Genomic DNA, 16,555 nt, shown 5'->3' with positions numbered 1-16,555 from the left:
AACAGCTACTTATTTGAAACCTGTTGTTAACTGTGACTTGCATAAAAGTTTTGTTTATTTACATTTTCCTCCTCATAATTTGGATTTGAACGTTTTCGCTGTCGGCTACTTTTTTATATCATATGCTACTAAATGGATTATTTCTTTATCTTAGTAAATTTCGAAATTTAGCATTTAATAAAAATTTTCCACTTCTTACAACTTTTAAATACAGAAAAATGAGTAGTTCAGTTAAATTTTTGAAGTAAGTTTTTAATTTCTTGATTCAAAATCCATAGCACAGAATTTGATTGCAATCCCCCCCCCTCCAGTTTTTCCTGTTAATAAAACAAATGACAATGATATTATTTTGAAACAAAAATATAATAATTTATTTGTAAATGCTTTACTATAGCATATTAATTTTTTGTCCTGTTTCGATACTCTAGCAGTATTTAATATTAATGTAATATTCGCAAGAATTATAAAAACTAATGCAGACACATATTTGTTAAACGCAACCGAATATTTCAATTATATTTAAAAAATGTGGATATAAACTTAAAGTCGGAATTCTGCCTCTAATTTGGTTGACTCTAATGACTTTCAACTGAAAAAAAGGCTCTCATTTTTTTTTACCTACGAGGCGACAAAACTGCACGAAGAAATAAGTGAGAAATATAATTTAATTTTGATACTTTGGCACTTTTAAAAAAAAAATCAGACTCTTGATAATTAATATCTTCTACCTTAAAAATAAACTCTTAACAAAAAAAAAGGGAAAAAAACCTAGACCTTATAAAAATAACCTGAATTAAAATAACACTTTTAAAATCACATGTAAAAAGAGGACTCTGTAAAATATTTCTAACCACCTAATCAAACCTTTCACAAAATTCTTATTTATCTGAAATGTATGACTCTAAATTAAAAATATATGTTAGTATTCTTACAACTCTAAGAGCAATTATTATATTTCTTTCCCTCAGCACCTAGAGCCTAAACTAAAAAGGAAAAAATAATATTTTTTTTTATTTAAACTGAAAAATAATGTGTTTAATAACTGAAGGCAAAATGAAAATTATAATGACTAATTTAGTATAAAATTTTGATTAATTAGCCTTCAAGACTTTTCTTTCAAATGTCTCTCTCATAAAATCAATTGGTTTTGAGTTGTACCCAATAGTAATGTGGGGATCATTTAACAACATAAACATGCTTAAATAGACTAGAAAACTTATTATGAATTACTTGGTTTTTTCAGCCAACATTCAATGGCTGATTTGGTTTGTAAAGAACTCTAAGATTATTTAAAATTATTTAGCTTTGCTAACAGACATTTTAGGCAAGACTGTGGAGTCTTGACGAACATTTTCCTGAAATGTATTAAGTATATAGAATATCACAAGAAGTCTGATATTAGGACACCTTTCCAAGTCACTGTCAAATTGCTAATAAAGATGCAAAAATTCTGTGCTTATTATAAGGAGCTAAAACTTAATAGCATTCGGCTATTCCAAAAAAAAAAAATATTTACTTATTTATTCCATGAATTTCAGAATAACCATCATGTTGCTAGGACTTAGAAGTCCTTCCCTATTCTACGTAAGAAATTAGATATGAATAAATTGAGAATTAAAAGGTGTTTGTTTTTTAAAAGTCTAAGAAGTAAAAAAGAAGAAGAAGGCAAACATTTTTGTCTCAGAAAGTTGCATGCCCTTGTGAAATTTACATTAAATTAAGTTATGAAAAATTGTATAATAAGAATAATTTTAAAATTAATATTTATGGAGAAAGGTACCTATAAGCTTCATTTAAAAAAATTAAAAAAAGCAATGAAATAATATATGTTTGCTTAAATTTTCCCTCCCTTCAAAAACTGTTTCTCCTCTTAACTATTTCATAACTGTTTAAGATTTGCCAATCCTTTCAGAGGTTATAATGAACATTATAAATAGACATGACCAACAAAAAAAACTGTTTCCAGATTTGCAACCTACACATAATTATAGCTGAATCCAGCTTAAATTTCTTGGCATTTAGCGTGTTTAACTTTACTAGGCTATATAACCTACATATTCTGCAACATAGCTGTTCTGAATCTCAAAAAGTTGAACAAAAATAATATTTTAAACCAACATGCCAAATATAAACAAAAACAGTTTCACAGTTTTAGCTCTCAAATTATGTTCGTGTATATTTATGTTACAGTTAATGTAAGCTAACTATTCCGAACCAATTATCAAGTTTGAATACGTTTTTCAAAAATACAGTATTCCAAAATAATAATTAAAAAAGAAATTTCCCATATATATATATAGTATGCCCATTTTCTTTAAAGCTAACAATCACAATATTGATCTTTTTTAAATTTTTCCTCATATTTTTATTGATATTTTGGCACAAGAAGTTTCCATCTCTAACAAATGAGGAATATACTAAAATATTCTAATAATAATGTTCGATAGCATTATTTATTATTGAATTTATTCAACGCAAAATGGTTATTTTTTTGGGATACCTGTTACAAAAATCTATTGTTCTTTACCAAAAACCCTTATTTTTTATATATATTGTTATAGCATAAATATTAAAGACGTATTAAATGTTATTGTACTACTTTAGGTAACATACAAAGTTTTTATTATTTTATTTGTTAATAACGTTGTACATGTTTTTATTTTTATTTTACTGAAATAAAAAATATATTTAAAAAAATTTTTTTATTTAAATGATCCATTTTATAGATTGCAAATGATAAATAATGAACTCCGTTGAAATAATCAGTCAGGTAAATAATGAACCAGTCAGAAAAAAAGAATAATCGGTCGGATTATTAATGAGGTATGTGGTATTAAAATACATCTGATTGAATAATCAGATGTATTTTAATGTATTTATATCAGATGACTGAATGAAATATTTATCTGACTGAATAATCAGTCAGATAAATAATGAACCAATCAGAAAAAAAAATAATCGGTCAATTATTAATGAGGTATATCATATTAAAATACATCAAAATCAGTTTGTCTATTGAAACTCGGACATGTTTCTAATTATAACCTTTCAACTTATGTTTTGATCTAACAGGTTTCGATGTATTCTACCCTCCAATTTCAGACGTGATTTGACAAATTCCGATAGCGTTTTTGTTGTACTTTGTATATAGCCCTAATGTCTATATTGTCTTTTTATTAGGATTCTAAACTTTTATAGTCTTTCAAAGCGATTAAGCCTTTATATAAAATTGTATTCCTTTAGGACCGGCAAAAGGAGAAAAAAAGCACTTCCCATTTCCCCACGCTACGAGTTTATTCGTCAGTCGAGTTTATTCGTCGTAATCTTAGAGTCATCCGTCTAATCTTGGGCCGCTAGAGTCTGAAAGACTCGTCTCATATGTGATACGATCGTGGATCGTGAAGAGAGAATTGCATTTATTGATCAAACTAGATCTGAAACCGTTAATGGGCTCTTTACCATCTAAAATGATTTACCAAAATTTTACCACCCGTCTTTTACCTTATCCTGTTTTTTCTGACAGACCGTCTAATTTTTGATAAATTTCAGATAAGTTACTTGAAAAATTGAAAGAAAGCATGCTTGATTTTCTAATAATTTACTTCGTTACATTTTACATTACAAAATCACATTACGATACAAAATTTAACAAATGTAAAACTTTTAACAATAATTTTACATTTTCTTAGATTAAATATTAAATGCAGAGATAATTTTATATACTATATGAGTAAAAGACTACAGACTTGCCTCGTGGTTTTTAAAGCTTCCCTCACAAGATTTATAGTTTCTCTAACTTTGGAAGTTAACTTACTGAACATATCTTTCTTTCCATAAACGTGACTGCCTTAGTTAACATGAGGAAGAAAAAAAATATATTCCGGAAATTGAAGATTATGTACGGAATTCCCAAGCTACAGACTATGTTATTAAAACGAAGAGACGTAATCAATTATTTAAAAGCTCTTGGATAAAAAATTGTTAACGATCTAATCCGTGAATAAGTAATCGCGTGTGCTTTTTCTTTTGTTTCATATCTATTGTAGCAAGTCGCTTAGCAACGAGTTAAATGGAAGCTCTCTGACCAGTGGGCAGTTAGGAGTTTCGGTAAAAAAGACAGTTTTATTAGAGATAGAACTGCTGAGGAGTGTAGTGTTAGTAGTTTCCACGATCAAAAATGTCTTCGATTTCGCCTAAAAAGAGTTGCAGGTTTTCTTTTCGCAAGAAAAGAGACCAGGGTGACGCTAAAATTGTCGCCCCTATCAAGCCTTTTAAATATATAAGGTAAATTTTTTTTTACTTTTTTTTTATTTATAACTTTTCGATGGTTTTGTGCAATATTAATTATTTATACAAACAGCCTGCTTTTTTTTTATTTTCATTAAAATCCATTCTTCCAATTTTTTGAAATTTTGAAATTTTTCCTTAGTTCTTTATTTTAGAAATAATTTTATCACATTATTATTATCATTATTTTGCAACCTACGGTTAGAAAAGAGCCTAAAAGCAGAATAAAGTCTTGATAAAAAATATTTTAATTACTTTTCAATAATTTCACTCAAAATGAATTGTTTATACAACACAAATAGCCTGCTTTTTTTTATTTTCATTAAAATCCATTCTTCCAATTTTTTGAAATTTTGAAATTTTTCCTTAGTTCTTTATTTTAGAAATAATTTTATCACATTATTATTATCATTATTTTGCAACCTACGGTTAGAAAAGAGCCTAAAAGCAGAATAAAGTCTTGATAAAAAATATTTTAATTACTTTTCAATAATTTCACTCAAAATGAATTGTTTATACAACACAAATAGCCTGCTTTTTTTTATTTTCATTAAAATCCATTCTTCCAATTTTTTGAAATTTTTCCTTAGTTCTTGATTTTAGAAATAATTTTATCGTATTATTATTATCATTATTTTGCAACCTACGGTTAGAAAAGAGCCTAAAAGCAGTATAAAATCTCGATAAAAAAATTTTTTTTAATGACTTTTCAATAGTTTCACTCAAAATGAATTGTTTATACAATACAAATAGCCTGCTTTTTTTCCTTTAAAATATATTCCTCCGTTTTTTAGAAATTTTTCCTTTGTTCTTGATTTTGGAAATAATATTATCATATTATTATTCTTATTTTGCAACTTATGGTTACAAAAACGCCTTATAAAATCTTGATAAAAACATTTTTTATAACTTTTTAATAGTTTCGCACAAAATGAATTGTTAATACAAATAGCCTGCTTTTTTTCTTCATTAAAATCCATTCCTCCATTTTTTAAAAAACTTTCCTTTGTTCTTAATTTTAGAAATAGTTTTATAGCATTATTATTATTATTTTGCAACTTACGGTTAGAAAAGCACCTAAGTGCAATTTGAAGTCTTGATATCTTGATAAAAACATTTTTGGAAATTTTTAATAATTTGAATGTTTCTAAGTTATTCCAGAGAAACGTTTGTTCTTTAAAAGCATCGTCAATCGATCGTTTCTCATGAGACTACTCTTTGCGAGCAATGAATATGGCAAAACTATGAATGCGGTTCTAATTTAAATTATAATTCATGACTTGAAAATGTAGAAAAGTAATAAAGGGGCAATTAATAAATTAACTTTATTAAAAATTTTAATTGAAAAAATTATGACCTTAATGCAAAAGAATGGGCCCATTTATTTATTTAAAATAATTGAAAATTTTGATTTGAATACTCTTTTTTCGTCTCACAAGGGAGACTAGGGAAGTTTGACTCGCCAATTTTGAAATAAACTAGTGGGATGTATGCCTTATGAGGAATAATTTTAGGGGGCAACATTCGTTTCGGCCCATAGAAGGTCCTATGAGAGATAAAAAATAATTCAATGTATAGAAAAATCGGTATTTTGTTGCTTCAATGCGGACTATTAGTTATTTTAATTATCTCATACTCCAATTAATTTTGTGGTACTTTCACGTACTATATAATGCATATTTATTGTCAAAATTGATTTCGAAAATTTTATATATCTGTAGTTTTTCAGAAAAACCTGTTAGGTTAGTTTTAAAAAAAAATTGGCATCAATTTTTTTTAAATTTTTTTTTCAAAAAATTTTCCAATATAAGAACAAGTGAACAGTAATAAATTTCATTATATGGGAGTTGAAATATAAGAAAACATTTTTGAAAAAATCAAAGTCTTAAAAAAAGTGTATTTTCCAGAAATCAATGATAAATATATATACAAGATGTACCTTTTTAAACAGTATTTTGGCGATACTTGAAAAATACGTTTTGTTCCCTAGCTTATAACGAGTCAGAAGTTATTATATAATTATTTTTTAAGGTAGATCCTCGTTTATAAAATAAGTGTATTGAATAATAGTCTGCATTGTAGTAATAAAATACCGATTTTTCTATATATTGAATTATTTTTTATCTCTCATAGCACCTTCTGTGGGCCGAAACGAATGTTGCCCCCTACAATTATTCCTCATAAAGCATACATCCCACTAGTTTGTTTCAAAATTGACGAGTCACACTTCCCTTAGGCTCCCTTGTCAGCGCAAGTAACACATTTTTGACATTTTTAAAAGAATATTGTTCATTTCCTGCACTCTCACATGAATTCAAAACGTTTCTTACTATTTCAAAGTCCTTTTTCAAATGTTGGCACTGGTAGTTGTGGCTCTGTTGTATCATTTTCGCACTTTGTACTCCATCTTTTGCAACAGTTTCTGAACCTCGCAATTTTCACTTCACCACCACAAGTTTCAACATTTTCATCAACGGTAATATATCCTTATTTCCTTCATTATCCTGCTTTCATCATCAGGAGTTATCAAGGACCGATCAAGACAAATTCAGGCTCAAGGCACACCAAATCCTCCGGGCCCCTTACAAAATATTTTGTAATTAAAATACTGAAGTTTACATATTATTTTAAGTAATTAGTCCTAACAATAGAAAAGAATCTATTGAACTGCGTAATTCAAGATAAGCATTCTAAGAAATTTTGAAAGCAGACAATTGAAGATTTTTTTTCTAAGATAAAGTTTACGTATCTATAAATTAAAGCAAAATATATATATATAAAAAAAAAACAATGTTTTGTCAAAATAAAAATAGTTTGACCACAAACAATTGAAATCTGTGATTTTTGCTAAAAGTCACTGATTAGCCGAATTATTTTTTTATTGTAAGCTGTAATTATTTTTTATTTAGTACTTAAACCAACACAAAGCTATCCCACCTTCAATTAGACTTTTTACTTATTTTTGAGGTTCCTCAGAAATTGTGGGTCCTAGGCCCATGCCTATTGGGCCTAGGCGATAATCAGGCCCTGTGAGTTACCCCTTTTTGTACTTCGATATTTTTAAATGTCAGTAAAATTTCTGAACAATAGACACGGGAATTCGTTAGTTTCAAAAACGATCTAGATGGGTATTATTAACATTATAGGAATAGTATTAGTTGTTGACGTATGCCTGTTTAGGCAGAAGGGGTGCGATTGTTCTTGCTTTTCAGTGGCGCCATCTATGACCACGAATTCGACTTCTGCCACACCATACGTCGCACCCGTTTATAGGGCGGACCGATTCATGCAGCCACAGATCGTAATTTTGATCTGAATCAGAGAACGATCGATCTCCAATCCAGTACCCCCAGAGGTTTTGATGGGAACATGGAGGACTTTTGCGACTCGACAGATTTAACGTGCATCAGTCACTTTACTACACGGGGAGTCTTCAGCCGGCGGGATTCGAACCCACGAACTCTCGGACATGGGCCCAGAGCCCTACCGACCAGGCTAACCCGGCCCAATAGTATAAGTAACAGGACCGTTAAAAACAAGGTGATACATACGGTAAAACGAAAGGTGTGGGGACGATGGATAGAGAGGTTCGACTGACTGTATTGCACTTAATGTTACATCCTAATTGTACAAATGAAAGAAATGCATTTTCCTGTCTCGAATTCCCAGTTTTAAAACTTACTTTGGACAGAAATGTTAACTTATGTGTTTTAAGGTCTTTTTATTTCTCTCTTTTTTGTTTTTTTTAATAGAACATCCAGGTTACTTCTCTATGCCCCCTCCCCAGGTATTTGGCTTGTGATCTGGCTTCCTATATTAAAATTTTCTCTTTTAAACACGGTATCCAACTTTATTTGTCACCTACAAGTCTTTCTTGGTCTTCCCCTTTTTTTTCTTACCATCACAGGGCTGAGAAAAAGAAACATACACTTATTTTTCTGTTGGCGATAAGTGTCCCGTTCATTTCCTCCTTCTCTTATTGATTTTATCTTTTATTGTAGTTAGGTTTGCTTTCATTTCTAATATTGTTTCGTTTCTAATTTTAGCAGACTTGAAGATTTCGAAAACTTTTCCGTGACAATTATTTTGAAAAATATCAAGTTTTTGGATGTCTGATTTTATAAGGCACCATGTTTCAGAGCCATTTAATAAAATTGCTCTGACCACTATTCGGTATTCGGCCCTTTTGCCGAATATTCGGTAGTCCGAATAATTGGCCAAATATTCGACCGAATGTTCGGAAAGTATTATTTGAAAAAGTATTTTTCGGCTAAGTTTTCTTTGGGGGGGGGGGATTTGAACAGATTTAATAAAGAATTCCCTAAAATTTTATTTTTTACTATGCTTCATTAGAAATTGTTTTTACACATCTTTGTTAAGTTCTAAAACTTGTTAATTTATGTTCTTAAAGACTAATGGAAAAGTGAAATTTGAAGAATTGAAACTAGGTTACTTTTTACCAGGATTTGAAAAAACCCGAGTATTTTAGAAAAAAACCAACCCTCCTGGGTTTTATTGAAAAAGCCGGGGGGAAATTTGCTTTTATTTGAAAAAACCCGGGGGAAATTGGGTTTTTTGATTTAGTGCTAATTAACTTTAAGTTTTACTGTGTAAATATTTTTATTTATTAAAAAGTGTTGTATAAGCTTAAAAATAGAAATAAATCCAAATAGTTATTTTAATTTTGTTATATGTATTTTATATTAAGTTTAAATAACGCATTATCACTAATACATATTGGAATCTTTATTGTTAAGTACATATTGTTTCACAATTTTTAACCCAAGCATTATAAAATATAAATGCAGTAATATAAAAGGAACAAGTTTATTAATCTTTTTGTTTTTCACACACATTTATTTACTATATTTATTAAACATTATATATATATATATATATATATTATTACCCATTATAAAATTATAATCAATAAATATTTATAATCAGTGAAAACCAAAATTTCATCTGATTTTTGACTTAAAAAACTTTTGACTTTTTTTAAAAGACTTTTGAATAAAAAACTGAAATAAATATTTAATGGTCTTCCATGTTTTTATAATTAATAAGATTAATTGAAAGTGAAATTAAAATTACATATAATTATAAAAAGTATCAGTTACTTCTCCATTTTTTTTTTCGAATAATTAACCCTAGGAAAATGATTTCATTTTTGGATAAATAATTTTAAAAAGTTCTCTTATAAAAATCTTTAGCTATTTTTTTAAAGCCAGAAAATAAAACTGTTTAAATTTGTTAATGTATCACTTAGTAAAAAAAAATTTCTGCGTTTTTAAGATAGCGCTGCAGTTTTAAAAGCCTTTCTGATAGTCATTATCTATTTTAGCGTTTTTTTGGATAATTATTTTCAGAACATTATTATTTTTAAGTTTTGTTTTTAAAATTAAGACAATTTTTTTCCCCTCCATCTTTACTACTAAAGTTTTTTTTAATGGCTGTTAGTCAGCTTTTTATTTATCTTAAATATATCTAACTATCTTAATAGCTAATTATCTTAAATATTTTTATGAAAGTTTTTCTTTTCCTTTTACCCCTTACCAATAATACAGCTGGGTTTTGATTATTTTTCAATAAAAACTGAATTTATTTATGTATAAAAAAATAATATTTATTAATGATTGCTATTCGGCCTATATTTTCAGCCGAATATTCGGCCAAATCACTATTTGTTACATCCCTAGTAGTAACCTATAGACATGGCTCCTGAAGACAAAGGTCTCCACGTTTTTATTGATAGAAATCAAAATTATAAAATTGAAGTTAATATGATATTTTTAAACATTTTGGCACAATTATTAAAGTGAGACTCTTAAACTAAAATTCCCCATTTCTAAATTACTACATTGCTCAACTACTGCTATAGCATTAATAAAAATGAAACGATAAACTAAAAATTGAAAAGAAATTTTATATATATATATATATATATATATATATATATATATATATATATATATATATATATTGATATTGCTGGTGCACCGGGCTTACCAGATGTACTTTGACATTTAATTTAAGGGAACACGATAGATATGTCTGTTGTCAAGAATTTGATAAAAAATATATTGCCGCGCACTTTGTTGAAACCTTGTGCGTGAAATAACGCCAAAATTTTTTCCGCTCCTGTCACATCGACTCGTCTTGAAAATCTGAGTTTCTCACCATTCCTTCATTGCGCTTTGAAATGCATTCTGCCTTGATTTTGCTCTCTCGGCAATCACTGTTCTTTGAATTTTGCTTTTACCAATATCTTACTTTTACATTTTATTGTTTGCAACTTGGTGGTTTCTTTTTCAAATCTGTTTTTAATTTCTTTATTCATCTCTGGTGAGTCTCGAGAATGGGCACTTATTTTTGAACTTTCGAAGCATGGCGACTTTTTCTACCTCAATAATTTTTGAAACAAATAAAGTTTTTACTTTATCAACTATATCTTTCCTCTTCAGTTTCTCGGAATCAATCTTTGCAGTATATTCACCAATTTATCGATTATTTCTTTTCGTGTGCAATTTCTAATCTTACATCGAAAATCAAAAAAGTAACTTGTAATAACACTTTTTACTATCTTTTTGCTTGCATTTTCATTCACTCATTTTTTCTCGATTTATTAGTTGCATGTTCTTTTAATCCAGTTGCTTTTATCGAACTGAACTGTGATTGAGGTAGATTGTTTTCCTTTCAAAAAATATCGAGCAATCAAATTAGTTTTTGTCTGTTCGATTTTAGATGTCATTAGGCTTTAAATGAAACCGTAATAATATTTTGAGTGATGCAACATATTGTACAGATGGTATATACTTGTCACGCAACGCAATCTGTTGCATGTTCTAAGGTAATTTACTGGTTTATCTATGCACTTTATTGGATAAACTAAGTTTTATTAATATGTAATATATTTATATGTAATAAATAAATGTATACTGATAACTCGAGTCGAATTTTAATTTCCGTATTTTTCACGTGGAATTTAGATAACTCGATTGAAAATCGATTCTTGTAATTTGTCAGGTTCGGTTGCAAATATAAATTTTATTATTTCCTGACGATATTCGGCACAGCATTATGAATAAACCCTAAAATTTCACTGAATTTTTTTTTTTTTTTAAAAAAGATATAGGGGAGAGTCGGGAAGCCCCGCTTACTTAAGTAGTATTGCTTATATTTCTGTATAATATTGAGTAATAATCAATATTTTTGTATGTTTCTACTGTTTTACCATCTAATTAAATAATGCAAAAAGAATAAACCAAAAAAAGAATAGTTTAACTTAAAATAATAGAAATTTAAAAAACATGTTTTTCAGCTCTTTTCAAAATGTGTCGGCAAAAATTGTGTTTTTTGACTGTTTTTACAGGTGTAAATGAAAATGACCAATGTATTGACAATAGATATACCTCATTTATCATTTTTATCACAAAATTATTTTATTTATTGCATATTTATATACTTTTAGTGAATTCTATCATTTAATAACAACAAATGTCATACTTTTTATTATTATTAATGTATATTAATATATTATAATAGTAATACCTATCACATTCAAATTTGAAGCTATAAAATAATAATCTTTGCAACCGTACATTTATCGACGAAATAAAATTGGGCGGTGATACCCGACATTCATGTGAGCGGGGCTACCCGAAATCGAATTTTTTTGTAAATTTGTAATTACTCGAACAATTTTTCACATATAAACTTCTTTCTTTGTGCAAATTAAACTTAAGACTACATACTTTAATGCTGTATGTATAGAAAAAATTATTTTTTTAGTATTAAAATGAAGTTTAATCGAAACATTCAACCATTTTTTCTTAATTTCATGACTACTGTATTCAACATATTTTCAAAACTATTGTTTACCATGTTACCAGCTGCATAAATACTTGAAACTTTGAAAATAATCTTTTTTTAATATAACAGTTAATGTCCGATGGGCCATTGACTTGAAAAAATATTCTATACATATGAAATTGACAATGGGCGGGGGTACCCGACACTCCCCTATATAGTATATTTTTAACTTTATGACTATTTTGAAATATACATAATTTTTTTAAGACGTTATTCTTCGAATAAATATTTTAAAAAAACTGTTTGAATTTAATAATTCAGATTGATTGGCGTACCTTCTTTGTAAGTTCTTATTTTGATATCGATATTTCAAATTACCACATTACAGTTCCACCCTTTCTGATATTTTATTCAACAAATATTTGGGGAAATTACTACCATTTATTGCTCTGTAACATGCAGCTGGACGAAATTTTATTTTAATGGTACAAAGCGGGTTCGTGTTTGGAGAAGATGAAAACCATTCAATATTTTTATGAGCACGCCATACCTTTTAAAAAATCCTCATCGCTTTTCAATCTCCACAAATGTTCTATATAATGCCGAAATGTCGTTATATGAGTGAAATTAGTTACGAAAAAAAGACAGTGTTTTGTTTATAAGCAAAAATAACAAACAATTAGCAAACTATACAAAGTTAATAACTATAAAAAGAGGAAGGGAAAGCCAAAAAAAAAACCCCAAAAAGTTCGGATAGTTCCCTAATATATTGTACAGTACAGTTTCTTAATGCATAAGAAAACTCTGCATATTCCATTAACAAAGAAGAAAAATATAGTTATTAATATTTTATATAATAATTCATAATTCAAATGTTTCGGCATGGAGTATTTCATTAAAAAGTTATATTTTAATGTAGGAAAAAGAATAAAATTTTTTGAAAGAAAAAAAATGGATTGCGAATTTTTGTAATTTTTTTCTAATTTTGATTTTGGGAATAGAAAACTTCGCTACTAATTTTAATATAGTTCTAGAAGAAAATATAAATACAGAGTTTCTTTAACCTTTTAACTTAACGTAACAACTAAAAAATACTCCTAATACTGAAGTGTCGAACTAGTGAATTCTTTTAAATGACAGTAATACATATGTATTTTCGCAGATTATGTATCTCTTCTCAATGAGCTAGTTTCTTTGGAGCTAAAGACAAATACATATTTTGTGTTTTTCTACATTTCAAGCTTTTAGTAATTTTTCGTTATATGTTGAGATCAATATATCACGTCTGTGAACTTTCGGTAAAGGTGAAGCCCTGGACACAGGATAGTAATTTTCATTATGTGTTGAGATCAATATATCACGTCTGTGGACTTGCGGTAAAGGTAAAGCCCTGGACACTGGACAGTAATTTTTCGTTATATGTTGAGATCAATATATCACGTCTGTGGACTTTCGGTAAAGGTAAAGCCCTGGACACTGGATAGTAATTTTCGTTATATGTTGAGATCAATATATCACGTCTGTGGACTTGCGGTAAAGGTTAAGTCCTGGACACTCAGCTCCCCCGTAACCTCTGTGCCGCTTTCGATTTAAATAGGCTGTCGCCGATCACATATCTAAACAGTCGCCTTTTTTGGTAATAATTTGGATGTTGTCAACACGTTCGATCTGATATTTCTATTTTCGCTTTTTTTTATTAATATTTTTTCTTTTATTTGTGTTTTTGAAAGTGCTTATTTTGGTTTTGCAGTGCTCAGAAAGGCTAATTTTTCTATCAAAAGAAATTGATGCATTAGTTTACGATTGAAATTTTATTAAATACAGTCAGTGTCAGTGATGTTTACTATATTTTTCCTGTAATAAAATATTTTTTAATTTAAAAAAAAAAACAATACTTTACTTATTTCTTTTTTATAATTCATTTGTAAGGAGTTAATTTCGATTAAACGCTGTCTGTCTAAATATTTAACAATTTTTCTTTTCTTTACTTAAAACTATATATCCATTTTTAAAGACTTTTTTTTTCAATTAATTGTCTATATTTAAAATTTCTCATTATTTTGTTAACATTTATGGAATGTTGCCGTTTTTAAGGGAATGTCTCAATTAATATGTTGAAAATTAGTTGTCTTAGCTGCTTTGTCTTATTTTAAGAAAAATGAGAAAACACGTTTATTTCTTTAATATTTTTGGAAATTTTAGTTTGAGCACTCTCTTTTCTTTATAAAGCAACCAATGAATTTTCAAGTTTTGCAACAGATTGCCATTCTTCTTTAGTAAATCAGTGTGTATTCAGAAAGTTTCTCATTGATTCAAAAGCTTTGAGGCCTTCCGCGAAGATGGCACTGGTCATAATTCGGTTGTTTCACCGCCTTCATCGTTATCATTTGCACTTCTTCAACCATTTTTTCAATCAACATTCATCCACAAGTTTCACCATTTTCATCAACAGATGTATCAATAAATCAATTAAAATAATTTATGAAGGGTGGTGTAAAATATAGGAAACAAGAGGTCTATCATTACGGTTTATCAAAATATTAATGGTAGACAGATCATGGGTTAAGTCCACGAAATCAAGTTTGTCCCAATACTTGCTCCAGTTGTTCCATTGTCTTCTGGATTATGTTTCAAAATTACAAGGCTACCGAGTTGATCATTGATAGTCGTAAACTCAGAATTGGATCGGCTATTTAACGCTGGCTATAAAATAAAATAAAGTAGCTCTAGTCTTAGTTAAAAATTTTATGTTTAAATACTTGTTGTTAAAATTTAATTTTCGTTATTCATTTGACTATTTTGAATTTGATTCGCAGGAATTAATTATTCATTTGATTCAAAGTGTTCCAATAACAGCGATTAGTACCATTTACACTTAAAATAACATTTTTGAAAGGTAGGTTAAAACCACGATATAAAGAAATTTCAAAATCAGAAGTAAAATTTCCAAAGTAATCAAAAACGTTTCGCCTAAATGTCAGTATTTATAAGAGGAATGAAATATATCAGGCAGAAAGGAAAATTCTTCTTAAATTTTAAATTTATAGAAATAAAAATGCATTTCAGATCAAGTGAAAAAATTGACTATCTTGATAATACTTTTTCACGGCAATAAAAACTCCACTTACATGTTTACAGTCAATCACGAGTCTTTTGAAACACAACATACAAATAATACATTCTCTTCAAACTGTTCGCTGAATCAAGTTTCGGAAGAACATTGAATAATATTATAATGAAGAAATGCTTTGCTGCTTCCTTCATTAGGCGTACTGATGTATAGTGGAATTATGAATGTTCATTTAGGCCAATATTGAATGAATAAAACAATAACAGTTGAGTTTCCAGGAAATGATGTACAAATCGTTGAATGTAAATTTAGATTTTATTAAGCATAATTTTGTAAATTATAAAATGGCCATTTCTTCAAAAAAATAAGAAATCCTTTAAAGGGATGAAATAAGAATACCCTCTATTGAGAGATCATAAAGCCAGAACAACATTTCTGACCGTTAGAAAATTAAGACTGGGAGTCCCCCGAAGGGGTCCCAGCCTTTCCAATTTAGAAATTCAAAGTGAATATATTTATTCTCAACGGACAGAGAAAGAGTATGGGTAGGAGATCCAAAATTTGGCGATTTATCATAATATATCATAGCCAAAAACAAAGCCAACTAGCATATCCACATGGGTTAAAAAGAACACCTTGGCGATCACGAGTCGCCAACAAATTTATGTGAATTATTATAACCATGCAACCGAAACATTTAGCCGTTGGATTATTAGAATCAAAAGTTATAAATAGATTTTTGTTTTCGATTAGAGGCGACAGTGAATTTATATGTCTGCATAATAATGAAATAAAAAGAAAGTATCCGTTACATTGATCTGGAAGAGAAGAAATAAATATTTTATGTTCGTTTAAAAAGATTAAGTTTTTGATTTATTTTAAAAGTAATTCTTCCATTAAAAAATAAGCTTAAGTAATGAAGGATATTTTAAAAGATAGAAAATAAATATGTGTATGCCAATTCTGGCATCACATATATCCCCGCTGGACACAGAAAAAAAATATATATACATATATTTTTTTTTTTTTTTTAAATTGGATCTCCCCCCATGGTACAAAAAAATTTTATGCATTGAAACATAATATATTCAAGGATCAAAATATGAAATATACACTTATGTATAATTAAATATCAAAGTAAAATTATTATTCAAAAAATTTTAGAACATACAGTTGTAGTTCTAAGATATACTTTTAACACTCAAGTTACTAAATATCATATGTAAATGTTCTGAGCTATACATGAAAAATTTTGCTGAGTATTTAAAATGCTTCATTAGCTGAGCATTGTCATGACCTGGCCAGGATATTTTTAATTTCTCTCAACTCGGAGAGAAGAGCAAACTTACAATATTATTATTTCTACCTTTTCGTACAAGTCCTTTT

The 16,555-nt window shown here is 28.3% G+C and overlaps 1 protein-coding gene across 2 annotated transcripts in view; it reads left to right on the top strand.

Annotated features, from left to right (window-relative positions):
• Nucleotides 1-6: 6 nt before the first annotated feature.
• Naxe (NAD(P)HX epimerase) overlaps nt 7-16,555 on the top strand; it is a 33,267-nt gene continuing 16,718 nt past the window's right edge. Inside the window, exon 1 of one of the 2 annotated variants that reach the window (XM_071183497.2) lies at nt 7-244. In XM_071183497.2, coding sequence (XP_071039598.1) covers nt 123-244 — 122 coding nt within the window. In that variant the 5' untranslated portion in view covers nt 7-122. Of the gene's footprint in view, nt 245-4,116; nt 4,285-16,555 lie in introns of those variants that run through there. The other variant, XM_071183496.2, reaches the window with a different exon arrangement.

This window comes from Parasteatoda tepidariorum, chromosome 7 (genome assembly GCF_982258835.1).
Source record: "Parasteatoda tepidariorum strain Cologne lab strain chromosome 7, Ptep-v5.0, whole genome shotgun sequence".
Taxonomy (NCBI): Eukaryota; Metazoa; Arthropoda; class Arachnida; order Araneae; family Theridiidae; genus Parasteatoda; species Parasteatoda tepidariorum.
This window is presented reverse-complemented; position numbering and strand designations above follow the sequence as displayed.